Source organism: Salmo salar, chromosome 12 (genome assembly GCF_965601325.2).
Source record: "Salmo salar chromosome 12, fSalSal1, whole genome shotgun sequence".
NCBI classification, from domain to species: domain Eukaryota; kingdom Metazoa; phylum Chordata; class Actinopteri; order Salmoniformes; family Salmonidae; genus Salmo; species Salmo salar.
In genome coordinates, this window is record NC_138302.1 from 106221661 (window position 1) to 106237876 (window position 16216).

The 16216-nt window shown below is 43.4% G+C and overlaps 1 protein-coding gene across 4 annotated transcripts in view; it reads left to right on the forward strand.

Moving 5' to 3' along the window:
* Positions 1-13811, forward strand: part of LOC106566264 (lysine-specific demethylase phf2) — a 215829-nt gene extending 202018 nt beyond the window's left edge. For 3 of the 4 annotated variants that reach the window (XM_082959534.1, XM_082959532.1, XM_082959536.1), the window contains exons 20-22: positions 11032-11141; positions 11603-12353; positions 12561-13811. In XM_082959534.1, coding sequence (XP_082815660.1) covers positions 11032-11141; positions 11603-12353; positions 12561-12649 — 950 coding nt within the window. In that variant the 3' untranslated portion in view covers positions 12650-13811. The remainder of the gene's footprint in view (positions 1-11031; positions 11142-11602; positions 12354-12560) is intronic. The other variant, XM_082959535.1, reaches the window with a different exon arrangement.
* The last annotated feature ends 2405 nt before the right edge of the window (positions 13812-16216 follow it).

Below are 16216 nucleotides of genomic sequence, written 5' to 3' on the forward strand. Positions count from 1 at the left end.
TGTAGTTGTATCATGTGGGTCCCAGGTCTGTAGTTGTATCATGTGGGTCCCAGTAGTTATATTCAGGTGTAGTTGTATCATGTGGGTCCCAGTAGTTATATTCAGGTTGTAGTTGTATCATGTGGGTCCCAGTAGTTATATTCAGGTGTAGTTGTATCATGTGGGTCCCAGTAGTTATATTCAGGTGTAGTTGTATCATGTGGGTCCCAGTAGTTATATTCAGGTGTAGTTGTATCATGTGGGTCCCAGTAGTTATATTCAGGTGTAGTTGTATCATGTGGGTCCCAGTAGTTATATTCAGGTGTAGTTGTATCATGTGGGTCCCAGTAGTTATATTCAGGTGTCTGTAGTTGTATCATGTGGGTCCCAGTAGTTATATTCAGGTGTAGTTGTATCATGTGGGTCCCAGTAGTTATATTCAGGTGTAGTTGTATCATGTGGGTCCCAGTAGTTATATTCAGGTGTAGTTGTATCATGTGGGTCCCAGTAGTTATATTCAGGTCTGTAGTTGTATCATGTGGGTCCCAGTAGTTATATTCAGGTGTAGTTGTATCATGTGGGTCCCAGTAGTTATATTCAGGTGTAGTTGTATCATGTGGGTCCCAGTAGTTATATTCAGGTGTCTGTAGTTGTATCATGTGGGTCCCAGTAGTTATATTCAGGTGTAGTTGTATCATGTGGGTCCCAGTAGTTATATTCAGGTGTAGTTGTATCATGTGGGTCCCAGTAGTTATATTCAGGTGTCTGTAGTTGTATCATGTGGGTCCCAGTAGTTATATTCAGGTGTAGTTGTATCATGTGGGTCCCAGTAGTTATATTCAGGTGTAGTTGTATCATGTGGGTCCCAGTAGTTATATTCAGGTGTAGTTGTATCATGTGGGTCCCAGTAGTTATATTCAGGTGTCTGTAGTTGTATCATGTGGGTCCCAGTAGTTATATTCAGGTGTCTGTAGTTGTATCATGTGGGTCCCAGTAGTTATATTCAGGGTCTGTAGTTGTATCATGTGGGTCCCAGTAGTTATATTCAGGTGTCTGTAGTTGTATCATGTGGGTCCCAGTAGTTATATTCAGGGTCGTAGTTGTATCATGTGGGTCCCAGTAGTTATATTCAGGTGTAGTTGTATCATGTGGGTCCCAGTAGTTATATTCAGGCTGTAGTTGTATCATGTGGGTCCCAGTAGTTATATTCAGGTGTAGTTGTATCATGTGGGTCCCAGTAGTTATATTCAGGTGTAGTTGTATCATGTGGGTCCCAGTAGTTATATTCAGGTGTAGTTGTATCATGTGGGTCCCAGTAGTTATATTCAGGTGTCTGTAGTTGTATCATGTGGGTCCCAGTAGTTATATTCAGGTGTCTGTAGTTGTATCATGTGGGTCCCAGTAGTTATATTCAGGTGTCTGTAGTTGTATCATGTGGGTCCCAGTAGTTATATTCAGGGTCTGTAGTTGTATCATGTGGGTCCCAGTAGTTATATTCAGGTGTCTGTAGTTGTATCATGTGGGTCCCAGTAGTTATATTCAGGTGTAGTTGTATCATGTGGGTCCCAGTAGTTATATTCAGGTGTAGTTGTATCATGTGGGTCCCAGTAGTTATATTCAGGTGTAGTTGTATCATGTGGGTCCCAGTAGTTATATTCAGGTGTAGTTGTATCATGTGGGTCCCAGTAGTTATATTCAGGTGTAGTTGTATCATGTGGGTCCCAGTAGTTATATTCAGGTGTCTGTAGTTGTATCATGTGGGTCCCAGTAGTTATATTCAGGTGTAGTTGTATCATGTGGGTCCCAGTAGTTATATTCAGGTGTAGTTGTATCATGTGGGTCCCAGTAGTTATATTCAGGTGTAGTTGTATCATGTGGGTCCCAGTAGTTATATTCAGGTGTAGTTGTATCATGTGGGTCCCAGTAGTTATATTCAGGTGTCTGTAGTTGTATCATGTGGGTCCCAGTAGTTATATTCAGGTGTAGTTGTATCATGTGGGTCCCAGTAGTTATATTCAGGTGTCTGTAGTTGTATCATGTGGGTCCCAGTAGTTATATTCAGGTGTCTGTAGTTGTATCATGTGGGTCCCAGTAGTTATATTCAGGTGTAGTTGTATCATGTGGGTCCCAGTAGTTATATTCAGGTGTAGTTGTATCATGTGGGTCCCAGTAGTTATATTCAGGTGTAGTTGTATCATGTGGGTCCCAGTAGTTATATTCAGGTGTAGTTGTATCATGTGGGTCCCAGTAGTTATATTCAGGTGTAGTTGTATCATGTGGGTCCCAGTAGTTATATTCAGGTGTAGTTGTATCATGTGGGTCCCAGTAGTTATATTCAGGTGTAGTTGTATCATGTGGGTCCCAGTAGTTATATTCAGGTGTCTGTAGTTGTATCATGTGGGTCCCAGTAGTTATATTCAGGTGTAGTTGTATCATGTGGGTCCCAGTAGTTATATTCAGGTGTCTGTAGTTGTATCATGTGGGTCCCAGTAGTTATATTCAGGTGTAGTTGCATCATGTGGGTCCCAGTAGTTATATTCAGGTGTCTGTAGTTGTATCATGTGGGTCCCAGTAGTTATATTCAGGTGTAGTTGTATCATGTGGGTCCCAGTAGTTATATTCAGGTGTAGTTGTATCATGTGGGTCCCAGTAGTTATATTCAGGTGTAGTTGTATCATGTGGGTCCCAGTAGTTATATTCAGGTGTCTGTAGTTGTATCATGTGGGTCCCAGTAGTTATATTCAGGTGTAGTTGTATCATGTGGGTCCCAGTAGTTATATTCAGGTGTAGTTGTATCATGTGGGTCCCAGTAGTTATATTCAGGTGTCTGTAGTTGTATCATGTGGGTCCCAGTAGTTATATTCAGGTGTAGTTGTATCATGTGGGTCCCAGTAGTTATATTCAGGTGTAGTTGTAACATGTGGGTCCCAGTAGTTATATTCAGGTGTAGTTGTATCATGTGGGTCCCAGTAGTTATATTCAGGTGTCTGTAGTTGTATCATGTGGGTCCCAGTAGTTATATTCAGGTGTCTGTAGTTGTATCATGTGGGTCCCAGTAGTTATATTCAGGTGTCTGTAGTTGTATCATGTGGGTCCCAGTAGTTATATTCAGGTGTCTGTAGTTGTATCATGTGGGTCCCAGTAGTTATATTCAGGTGTCTGTAGTTGTATCATGTGGGTCCCAGTAGTTATATTCAGATGTAGTTGTATCATGTGGGTCCCAGTAGTTATATTCAGGTGTAGTTGTATCATGTGGGTCCCAGTAGTTATATTCAGGTGTAGTTGTATCATGTGGGTCCCAGTAGTTATATTCAGGTGTAGTTGTATCATGTGGGTCCCAGTAGTTATATTCAGGTGTAGTTGTATCATGTGGGTCCCAGTAGTTATATTCAGGTGTCTGTAGTTGTATCATGTGGGTCCCAGTAGTTATATTCAGGTGTAGTTGTATCATGTGGGTCCCAGTAGTTATATTCAGGTGTAGTTGTATCATGTGGGTCCCAGTAGTTATATTCAGGTGTAGTTGTATCATGTGGGTCCCAGTAGTTATATTCAGGTGTAGTTGTATCATGTGGGTCCCAGTAGTTATATTCAGGTGTCTGTAGTTGTATCATGTGGGTCCCAGTAGTTATATTCAGGTGTAGTTGTATCATGTGGGTCACAGTAGTTATATTCAGGTGTCTGTAGTTGTATCATGTGGGTCCCAGTAGTTATATTCAGGTGTCTGTAGTTGTATCATGTGGGTCCCAGTAGTTATATTCAGGTGTAGTTGTATCATGTGGGTCCCAGTAGTTATATTCAGGTGTAGTTGTATCATGTGGGTCCCAGTAGTTATATTCAGGTGTCTGTAGTTGTATCATGTGGGTCCCAGTAGTTATATTCAGGTGTAGTTGTATCATGTGGGTCCCAGTAGTTATATTCAGGTGTAGTTGTAACATGTGGGTCCCAGTAGTTATATTCAGGTGTAGTTGTATCATGTGGGTCCCAGTAGTTATATTCAGGTGTCTGTAGTTGTATCATGTGGGTCCCAGTAGTTATATTCAGGTGTCTGTAGTTGTATCATGTGGGTCCCAGTAGTTATATTCAGGTGTCTGTAGTTGTATCATGTGGGTCCCAGTAGTTATATTCAGGTGTCTGTAGTTGTATCATGTGGGTCCCAGTAGTTATATTCAGGTGTCTGTAGTTGTATCATGTGGGTCCCAGTAGTTATATTCAGGTGTAGTTGTATCATGTGGGTCCCAGTAGTTATATTCAGGTGTAGTTGTATCATGTGGGTCCCAGTAGTTATATTCAGGTGTAGTTGTATCATGTGGGTCCCAGTAGTTATATTCAGGTGTAGTTGTATCATGTGGGTCCCAGTAGTTATATTCAGGTGTAGTTGTATCATGTGGGTCCCAGTAGTTATATTCAGGTGTCTGTAGTTGTATCATGTGGGTCCCAGTAGTTATATTCAGGTGTAGTTGTATCATGTGGGTCCCAGTAGTTATATTCAGGTGTAGTTGTATCATGTGGGTCCCAGTAGTTATATTCAGGTGTAGTTGTATCATGTGGGTCCCAGTAGTTATATTCAGGTGTAGTTGTATCATGTGGGTCCCAGTAGTTATATTCAGGTGTCTGTAGTTGTATCATGTGGGTCCCAGTAGTTATATTCAGGTGTAGTTGTATCATGTGGGTCACAGTAGTTATATTCAGGTGTCTGTAGTTGTATCATGTGGGTCCCAGTAGTTATATTCAGGTGTCTGTAGTTGTATCATGTGGGTCCCAGTAGTTATATTCAGGTGTAGTTGTATCATGTGGGTCCCAGTAGTTATATTCAGGTGTAGTTGTATCATGTGGGTCCCAGTAGTTATATTCAGGTGTAGTTGTATCATGTGGGTCCCAGTAGTTATATTCAGGTGTAGTTGTATCATGTGGGTCCCAGTAGTTATATTCAGGTGTAGTTGTATCATGTGGGTCCCAGTAGTTATATTCAGGTGTCTGTAGTTGTATCATGTGGGTCCCAGTAGTTATATTCAGGTGTCTGTAGTTGTATCATGTGGGTCCCAGTAGTTATATTCAGGTGTAGTTGTATCATGTGGGTCCCAGTAGTTATATTCAGGTGTAGTTGTAACATGTGGGTCCCAGTAGTTATATTCAGGTGTAGTTGTATCATGTGGGTCCCAGTAGTTATATTCAGGTGTCTGTAGTTGTATCATGTGGGTCCCAGTAGTTATATTCAGGTGTCTGTAGTTGTATCATGTGGGTCCCAGTAGTTATATTCAGGTGTCTGTAGTTGTATCATGTGGGTCCCAGTAGTTATATTCAGGTGTCTGTAGTTGTATCATGTGGGTCCCAGTAGTTATATTCAGGTGTCTGTAGTTGTATCATGTGGGTCCCAGTAGTTATATTCAGGTGTAGTTGTATCATGTGGGTCCCAGTAGTTATATTCAGGTGTAGTTGTATCATGTGGGTCCCAGTAGTTATATTCAGGTGTAGTTGTATCATGTGGGTCCCAGTAGTTATATTCAGGTGTAGTTGTATCATGTGGGTCCCAGTAGTTATATTCAGGTGTAGTTGTATCATGTGGGTCCCAGTAGTTATATTCAGGTGTCTGTAGTTGTATCATGTGGGTCCCAGTAGTTATATTCAGGTGTAGTTGTATCATGTGGGTCCCAGTAGTTATATTCAGGTGTAGTTGTATCATGTGGGTCCCAGTAGTTATATTCAGGTGTAGTTGTATCATGTGGGTCCCAGTAGTTATATTCAGGTGTAGTTGTATCATGTGGGTCCCAGTAGTTATATTCAGGTGTCTGTAGTTGTATCATGTGGGTCCCAGTAGTTATATTCAGGTGTAGTTGTATCATGTGGGTCCCAGTAGTTATATTCAGGTGTCTGTAGTTGTATCATGTGGGTCCCAGTAGTTATATTCAGGTGTCTGTAGTTGTATCATGTGGGTCCCAGTAGTTATATTCAGGTGTAGTTGTATCATGTGGGTCCCAGTAGTTATATTCAGGTGTAGTTGTATCATGTGGGTCCCAGTAGTTATATTCAGGTGTAGTTGTATCATGTGGGTCCCAGTAGTTATATTCAGGTGTAGTTGTATCATGTGGGTCCCAGTAGTTATATTCAGGTGTAGTTGTATCATGTGGGTCCCAGTAGTTATATTCAGGTGTAGTTGTATCATGTGGGTCCCAGTAGTTATATTCAGGTGTAGTTGTATCATGTGGGTCCCAGTAGTTATATTCAGGTGTCTGTAGTTGTATCATGTGGGTCCCAGTAGTTATATTCAGGTGTAGTTGTATCATGTGGGTCCCAGTAGTTATATTCAGGTGTCTGTAGTTGTATCATGTGGGTCCCAGTAGTTCTATTCAGGTGTAGTTGCATCATGTGGGTCCCAGTAGTTATATTCAGGTGTCTGTAGTTGTATCATGTGGGTCCCAGTAGTTATATTCAGGTGTAGTTGTATCATGTGGGTCCCAGTAGTTATATTCAGGTGTAGTTGTATCATGTGGGTCCCAGTAGTTATATTCAGGTGTCTGTAGTTGTATCATGTGGGTCCCAGTAGTTATATTCAGGTGTAGTTGTATCATGTGGGTCCCAGTAGTTATATTCAGGTGTAGTTGTATCATGTGGGTCCCAGTAGTTATATTCAGGTGTCTGTAGTTGTATCATGTGGGTCCCAGTAGTTATATTCAGGTGTAGTTGTATCATGTGGGTCCCAGTAGTTATATTCAGGTGTAGTTGTAACATGTGGGTCCCAGTAGTTATATTCAGGTGTAGTTGTATCATGTGGGTCCCAGTAGTTATATTCAGGTGTCTGTAGTTGTATCATGTGGGTCCCAGTAGTTATATTCAGGTGTCTGTAGTTGTATCATGTGGGTCCCAGTAGTTATATTCAGGTGTCTGTAGTTGTATCATGTGGGTCCCAGTAGTTATATTCAGGTGTCTGTAGTTGTATCATGTGGGTCCCAGTAGTTATATTCAGGTGTCTGTAGTTGTATCATGTGGGTCCCAGTAGTTATATTCAGATGTAGTTGTATCATGTGGGTCCCAGTAGTTATATTCAGGTGTAGTTGTATCATGTGGGTCCCAGTAGTTATATTCAGGTGTAGTTGTAACATGTGGGTCCCAGTAGTTATATTCAGGTGTAGTTGTATCATGTGGGTCCCAGTAGTTATATTCAGGTGTCTGTAGTTGTATCATGTGGGTCCCAGTAGTTATATTCAGGTGTCTGTAGTTGTATCATGTGGGTCCCAGTAGTTATATTCAGGTGTCTGTAGTTGTATCATGTGGGTCCCAGTAGTTATATTCAGGTGTCTGTAGTTGTATCATGTGGGTCCCAGTAGTTATATTCAGGTGTCTGTAGTTGTATCATGTGGGTCCCAGTAGTTATATTCAGATGTAGTTGTATCATGTGGGTCCCAGTAGTTATATTCAGGTGTAGTTGTATCATGTGGGTCCCAGTAGTTATATTCAGGTGTAGTTGTATCATGTGGGTCCCAGTAGTTATATTCAGGTGTAGTTGTATCATGTGGGTCCCAGTAGTTATATTCAGGTGTAGTTGTATCATGTGGGTCCCAGTAGTTATATTCAGGTGTCTGTAGTTGTATCATGTGGGTCCCAGTAGTTATATTCAGGTGTAGTTGTATCATGTGGGTCCCAGTAGTTATATTCAGGTGTAGTTGTATCATGTGGGTCCCAGTAGTTATATTCAGGTGTAGTTGTATCATGTGGGTCCCAGTAGTTATATTCAGGTGTAGTTGTATCATGTGGGTCCCAGTAGTTATATTCAGGTGTCTGTAGTTGTATCATGTGGGTCCCAGTAGTTATATTCAGGTGTAGTTGTATCATGTGGGTCCCAGTAGTTATATTCAGGTGTCTGTAGTTGTATCATGTGGGTCCCAGTAGTTATATTCAGGTGTCTGTAGTTGTATCATGTGGGTCCCAGTAGTTATATTCAGGTGTAGTTGTATCATGTGGGTCCCAGTAGTTATATTCAGGTGTAGTTGTATCATGTGGGTCCCAGTAGTTATATTCAGGTGTAGTTGTATCATGTGGGTCCCAGTAGTTATATTCAGGTGTAGTTGTATCATGTGGGTCCCAGTAGTTATATTCAGGTGTAGTTGTAACATGTGGGTCCCAGTAGTTATATTCAGGTGTAGTTGTATCATGTGGGTCCCAGTAGTTATATTCAGGTGTAGTTGTATCATGTGGGTCCCAGTAGTTATATTCAGGTGTCTGTAGTTGTATCATGTGGGTCCCAGTAGTTATATTCAGGTGTAGTTGTATCATGTGGGTCCCAGTAGTTATATTCAGGTGTCTGTAGTTGTATCATGTGGGTCCCAGTAGTTCTATTCAGGTGTAGTTGCATCATGTTGGTCCCAGTAGTTATATTCAGGTGTCTGTAGTTGTATCATGTGGGTCCCAGTAGTTATATTCAGGTGTAGTTGTATCATGTGGGTCCCAGTAGTTATATTCAGGTGTAGTTGTATCATGTGGGTCCCAGTAGTTATATTCAGGTGTAGTTGTATCATGTGGGTCCCAGTAGTTATATTCAGGTGTCTGTAGTTGTATCATGTGGGTCCCAGTAGTTATATTCAGGTGTAGTTGTATCATGTGGGTCCCAGTAGTTATATTCAGGTGTAGTTGTATCATGTGGGTCCCAGTAGTTATATTCAGGTGTCTGTAGTTGTATCATGTGGGTCCCAGTAGTTATATTCAGGTGTCTGTAGTTGTATCATGTGGGTCCCAGTAGTTATATTCAGGTGTAGTTGTAACATGTGGGTCCCAGTAGTTATATTCAGGTGTAGTTGTATCATGTGGGTCCCAGTAGTTATATTCAGGTGTCTGTAGTTGTATCATGTGGGTCCCAGTAGTTATATTCAGGTGTCTGTAGTTGTATCATGTGGGTCCCAGTAGTTATATTCAGGTGTCTGTAGTTGTATCATGTGGGTCCCAGTAGTTATATTCAGGTGTCTGTAGTTGTATCATGTGGGTCCCAGTAGTTATATTCAGGTGTCTGTAGTTGTATCATGTGGGTCCCAGTAGTTATATTCAGATGTAGTTGTATCATGTGGGTCCCAGTAGTTATATTCAGGTGTAGTTGTATCATGTGGGTCCCAGTAGTTATATTCAGGTGTAGTTGTATCATGTGGGTCCCAGTAGTTATATTCAGGTGTAGTTGTATCATGTGGGTCCCAGTAGTTATATTCAGGTGTAGTTGTATCATGTGGGTCCCAGTAGTTATATTCAGGTGTCTGTAGTTGTATCATGTGGGTCCCAGTAGTTATATTCAGGTGTAGTTGTATCATGTGGGTCCCAGTAGTTATATTCAGGTGTAGTTGTATCATGTGGGTCCCAGTAGTTATATTCAGGTGTAGTTGTATCATGTGGGTCCCAGTAGTTATATTCAGGTGTAGTTGTATCATGTGGGTCCCAGTAGTTATATTCAGGTGTCTGTAGTTGTATCATGTGGGTCCCAGTAGTTATATTCAGGTGTAGTTGTATCATGTGGGTCCCAGTAGTTATATTCAGGTGTCTGTAGTTGTATCATGTGGGTCCCAGTAGTTATATTCAGGTGTCTGTAGTTGTATCATGTGGGTCCCAGTAGTTATATTCAGGTGTAGTTGTATCATGTGGGTCCCAGTAGTTATATTCAGGTGTAGTTGTATCATGTGGGTCCCAGTAGTTATATTCAGGTGTCTGTAGTTGTATCATGTGGGTCCCAGTAGTTATATTCAGGTGTAGTTGTATCATGTGGGTCCCAGTAGTTATATTCAGGTGTCTGTAGTTGTATCATGTGGGTCCCAGTAGTTATATTCAGGTGTAGTTGTATCATGTGGGTCCCAGTAGTTATATTCAGGTGTAGTTGTATCATGTGGGTCCCAGTAGTTATATTCAGGTGTAGTTGTATCATGTGGGTCCCAGTAGTTATATTCAGGTGTCTGTAGTTGTATCATGTGGGTCCCAGTAGTTATATTCAGGTGTAGTTGTATCATGTGGGTCCCAGTAGTTATATTCAGGTGTAGTTGTATCATGTGGGTCCCAGTAGTTATATTCAGGTGTCTGTAGTTGTATCATGTGGGTCCCAGTAGTTATATTCAGGTGTAGTTGTATCATGTGGGTCCCAGTAGTTATATTCAGGTGTAGTTGTAACATGTGGGTCCCAGTAGTTATATTCAGGTGTAGTTGTATCATGTGGGTCCCAGTAGTTATATTCAGGTGTCTGTAGTTGTATCATGTGGGTCCCAGTAGTTATATTCAGGTGTCTGTAGTTGTATCATGTGGGTCCCAGTAGTTTTATTCAGGTGTCTGTAGTTGTATCATGTGGGTCCCAGTAGTTATATTCAGGTGTAGTTGTATCATGTGGGTCCCAGTAGTTATATTCAGGTGTCTGTAGTTGTATCATGTGGGTCCCAGTAGTTATATTCAGGTGTCTGTAGTTGTATCATGTGGGTCCCAGTAGTTATATTCAGGTGTAGTTGTATCATGTGGGTCCCAGTAGTTATATTCAGGTGTCTGTAGTTGTATCATGTGGGTCCCAGTAGTTATATTCAGGTGTAGTTGTATCATGTGGGTCCCAGTAGTTATATTCAGGTGTAGTTGTATCATGTGGGTCCCAGTAGTTATATTCAGGTGTAGTTGTATCATGTGGGTCCCAGTAGTTATATTCAGGTGTAGTTGTATCATGTGGGTCCCAGTAGTTATATTCAGGTGTCTGTAGTTGTATCATGTGGGTCCCAGTAGTTATATTCAGGTGTCTGTAGTTGTATCATGTGGGTCCCAGTAGTTATATTCAGGTGTAGTTGTATCATGTGGGTCCCAGTAGTTATATTCAGGTGTAGTTGTATCATGTGGGTCCCAGTAGTTATATTCAGGTGTCTGTAGTTGTATCATGTGGGTCCCAGTAGTTATATTCAGGTGTAGTTGTATCATGTGGGTCCCAGTAGTTATATTCAGGTGTCTGTAGTTGTATCATGTGGGTCCCAGTAGTTATATTCAGGTGTAGTTGTAACATGTGGGTCCCAGTAGTTATATTCAGGTATAAGTTGTATTGATCAATGTGTCTGTCTGTAGCTCGTGTCGGTCCCTCTGTGCTTCGTCAGGCGAGGCCGGCCAGAGAAGGAGCAAGAGTGGCGTCCATAGAGACAGGACTGGCGGCTGCTGCAGCCAAACTCTCTCACCAGGTCAGTTGGTCTAACTAAGTGTTGCCAATCAACTACCCACTTGGACTCAATTCAATTGAACCCACTTGTTGGTTTGAGCTCTTACCAACTGAGACTCGGTCCCAGAACACTACGTGCATAGCCTGTAGAAGTTGTAAAAATAAGTAATTTGACTGAAAAACATTTTCACATTTTGCCATGATAGCTAGCTAGCTAATTAGCTAGGCTTGCCTGTCGTCTGTTAACTCACTCACTGGCTACCAAAGAGCTCAGAAGAAAGTCATTGAATAAAACAATTTTCTCTCCACTTGTAGTAAACTTTCTTGCCACCAGTGATATGTTCCTGTAGTCATAAACTGTTTTCCAAATTACCCCCTATTCCCTGGTATGGCTCCCATAGGGCTCTGGTCAAACATGGTAGCACAATTTGGGGCATGCGGTGTCCTCTGGGATGCAGATATTCCTTTCTTCTTCTTTCCCAGGAGGAACAGCAGAAGACCAAGAAGAAGAAGAAGAAAAGCACCAAAAAGAAGATGGAGGAGGAAGAGGAGGAGCCAGTGAGGAAGCTGAGCAGGTACAGCAGCTCTCCAGAACCAGACGTGGGCCAGAACACTGAGCCGGGCCAGACCAACCACGAGTACTCTTCTGGGGCAGGGGGGCTCCAGCCCATGGCCCCCGGAGTCTTCCTCACACAGAGACGACCCTCCACATCTTCACTGTCTCAGAACAACAACACAGCCAAGGGGGAGCGAGGAGCAGCAGCAGGAGGTGGAGGAGCAGCAGCAGGAGGTGGAGGAGCAGGAGGAGGAGCAGCAGCAGGAGGTGGAGGAGCAGCAGGAGGAGCAGCAGCAGCAGGAGGAGCAGCAGCAGGAGGTGGAGGAGCAGCAGCAGGAGGTGGAGGAGCAGCAGCAGGAGGAGCAGCAGCAGCAGGAGGAGCAGCAGCAGCAGGAGGAGCAGCAGCAGGAGGTGGAGGAGCAGCAGCAGGAGGTGGAGCAGCAGCAGCAGGAGGTGGAGGAGCAGCAGCAGCAGGAGGTGGAGGAGCAGCAGGAGGAGCAGCAGGAGGAGGAGCAGCAGCAGGAGGTGGAGGAGCAGCAGGAGCAGCAGCAGGAGGTGGAGGAGCAGCAGCAGCAGCAGGAGGAGCATCAGCAGCAGGAGGAGGTGGAGGAGCAGCAGCAGCAGGAGGAGCAGGAGGAGGAGAAGGAGCAGCAGGAGGAGCAGCAGCAAAGGGTGAAGGTAAGTGATCTACCTTACCCAAACCAGGAGCCTAGCTCAATTAATCCATTACTACAAACTGGTCCTTGGAGCCAGATAGACCTGTGGTGATTCAACTATCCACACTGCCACCTATAGGTCTAGGTTAGTCCCCTACGTTTCACATATGCTTAAAACAACAGTCTATTAATCAAAGTCTTAACTCTTTCTGTGTCTCTCTCCTCACAGCGAAGCGGCTAAAGAAAGGCATGGCGACGGCCAAACAGAGACTGGGAAAGATCCTCAAGATCCAACGCAACGGAAAGCTCCTCCTTTAACAGGAAGTGACTCATTGAGAACTGCCATTGGTTCCTGATGCAGTACTATTGGCCAATGAACTGGCCGCTTCTCCACCTCCTCTCTTCTGATAGGTCCAGGGCCAACAGAGACAGACTGCTTTATAACTTTCGGATATTAAAGTGTACAGAATACCTGCTAGAAATATTTTTTAAGAAAAATGTGTGTCATTTTACTACAGTCCGTTTATCAGGGGGTCACTAGATATAAACTAGGGCTGCTGTCCAAATGGCACTCTATTCCCTTTATAATGCACTGGTCACCCATAGGGCTCTGGTCAAAAGTAGTGCACTATATTGGGAATAGGGTGCCATTTGGGAACACAGCCTAGAAATACATTGCAGTCATTCCATTCTAGGGTGGAGTATAGGTTGAATTACAGGTTATTCATAGGGAATTCATTCCTGCTATTTGGATGTGGCTTATCATTACCTTGCCAATGTTGTTCATGATTTTAGGACATAAATGTTTTCCTCTGTCCTCCTCAGACCAGACATAGCCTGAAATCCAGTCTGTTTGTTTTAATATTCCACTCCAAACATATTTGGCATGATGAGTGGGATGTTTAGCACAAACAATGTTGATTACAGGCTAGACCCAGACCTTCACTAGAAACATTCTCCTCCACGCTATTTCTTTCTTTCCTGTAAGCACTATCAGTTATGATATTTATTGTCCTAATATAATGTCAAGGAAAGCCAAAAAGGCACTTATGAAACGACTATTAAGCACAAAATATGAGGAGATTTTCAGAGTAATCTCAGATGTGAAATACGATGACGGTTACAAACAGATCAGCATCTTCTCACCATCTACCATCACTTCGATTTGAAGACTATTGTACGTTAAATATTGTGATTATAAACCATCGTCTTCCCTCAGACGGCGTAATTCTAATGCGACTAGCGCATCCCGGAGATATCTGTTTTGCAAATCTTGGAAGTCATCTCTAAAAACAAAGTTTTTTGCTCATCTGCCTAACACTTCTGGCTACGGACTACTACAGTAAACCATCAGACTGGCTAGGGACTACTACAGTAAACCATCAGACTGGCTAGGGACTACTACAGTAAACCATCAGACTGGCTAGGGACTACTACAGTAAACCATCAGACTGGCTAGGGACTACTACAGTAAACCATCAGACTGGCTAGGGCCACTACCTCACCAGCCCTAAACCATCAGACTGGCTAGGGACTACTACAGTAAACCATCAGACTGGCTAGGGACTACTACAGTAAACCATCAGACTGGCTAGGGACTACTACAGTAAACCATCAGACTGGCTAGGGACTACTACAGTAAACCATCAGACTGGCTAGGGACTACTACAGTAAACCATCAGACTGGCTAGGGACTACTACAGTAAACCATCAGACTGGCTAGGGACTACTACAGTAAACCATCAGACTGGCTAGGGACTACTACAGTAAACCATCAGACTGGCTAGGGACTACTACAGTAAACCATCAGACTGGCTAGGGACTACTACAGTAAACCATCAGACTGGCTAGGGACTACTACAGTAAACCATCAGACTGGCTAGGGACTACTACAGTAAACCATCAGACTGGCTAGGGACTACTACAGTAAACCATCAGACTGGCTAGGGACTACTACAGTAAACCATCAGACTGGCTAGGGACTACTACAGTAAACCATCAGACTGGCTAGGGACTACTACAGTAAACCATCAGACTGGCTAGGGACTACTACAGTAAACCATCAGACTGGCTAGGGACTACTACAGTAAACCATCAGACTGGCTAGGGACTACTACAGTAAACCATCAGACTGGCTAGGGACTACTACAGTAAACCATCAGACTGGCTAGGGACTACTACAGTAAACCATCAGACTGGCTAGGGACTACTACAGTAAACCATCAGACTGGCTAGGGACTACTACAGTAAACCATCAGACTGGCTAGGGACTACTACAGTAAACCATCAGACTGGCTAGGGACTACTACAGTAAACCATCAGACTGGCTAGGGACTACTACAGTAAACCATCAGACTGGCTAGGGACTACTACAGTAAACCATCAGACTGGCTAGGGACTACTACAGTAAACCATCAGACTGGCTAGGGACTACTACAGTAAACCATCAGACTGGCTAGGGACTACTACAGTAAACCATCAGACTGGCTAGGGACTACTACAGTAAACCATCAGACTGGCTAGGGACTACTACAGTAAACCATCAGACTGGCTAGGGACTACTACAGTAAACCATCAGACTGGCTAGGGACTACTACAGTAAACCATCAGACTGGCTAGGGACTACTACAGTAAACCATCAGACTGGCTAGGGACTACTACAGTAAACCATCAGACTGGCTAGGGACTACTACAGTAAACCATCAGACTGGCTAGGGACTACTACAGTAAACCATCAGACTGGCTAGGGACTACTACAGTAAACCATCAGACTGGCTAGGGACTACTACAGTAAACCATCAGACTGGCTAGGGACTACTACAGTAAACCATCAGACTGGCTAGGGACTACTACAGTAAACCATCAGACTGGCTAGGGACTACTACAGTAAACCATCAGACTGGCTAGGGACTACTACAGTAAACCATCAGACTGGCTAGGGACTACTACAGTAAACCATCAGACTGGCTAGGGACTACTACAGTAAACCATCAGACTGGCTAGGGACTACTACAGTAAACCATCAGACTGGCTAGGGACTACTACAGTAAACCATCAGACTGGCTAGGGACTACTACAGTAAACCATCAGACTGGCTAGGGACTACTACAGTAAACCATCAGACTGGCTAGGGACTACTACAGTAAACCATCAGACTGGCTAGGGACTACTACAGTAAACCATCAGACTGGCTAGGGACTACTACAGTAAACCATCAGACTGGCTAGGGACTACTACAGTAAACCATCAGACTGGCTAGGGACTACTACAGTAAACCATCAGACTGGCTAGGGACTACTACAGTAAACCATCAGACTGGCTAGGGACTACTACAGTAAACCATCAGACTGGCTAGGGACTACTACAGTAAACCATCAGACTGGCTAGGGACTACTACAGTAAACCATCAGACTGGCTAGGGACTACTACAGTAAACCATCAGACTGGCTAGGGACTACTACAGTAAACCATCAGACTGACTAGGGACTACTACAGTAAACCATCAGACTGGCTAGGGACTACTACAGTAAACCATCAGACTGGCTAGGGACTACTACAGTAAACCATGCTCGAGCAGCAGAGCAAACTTGTTCTTATTTAGCAGCTTTGTGATACTTTTGATTGCCATTATTGTAGCTAGTTTTCCAGCTTTCTGATGAAATTATACCGCAATAAAGTTATGGGTCTGTTCTCAGAAGTCAGCAGGTATCAGACTATGACAGCTGGCACTGGTGACTCTCTACCTTCTAACATTTGGCCAATAACGTTGCAGCTAGAGCCGTCAGCTGCTGGAGCACTCGGTACACTAATCATGGCAGTCCCATAGGGCGACGGACAATTGGCTAAGCATCGTTAGTGTTTGGCCGGGGTAGGCCGTCATTGTAA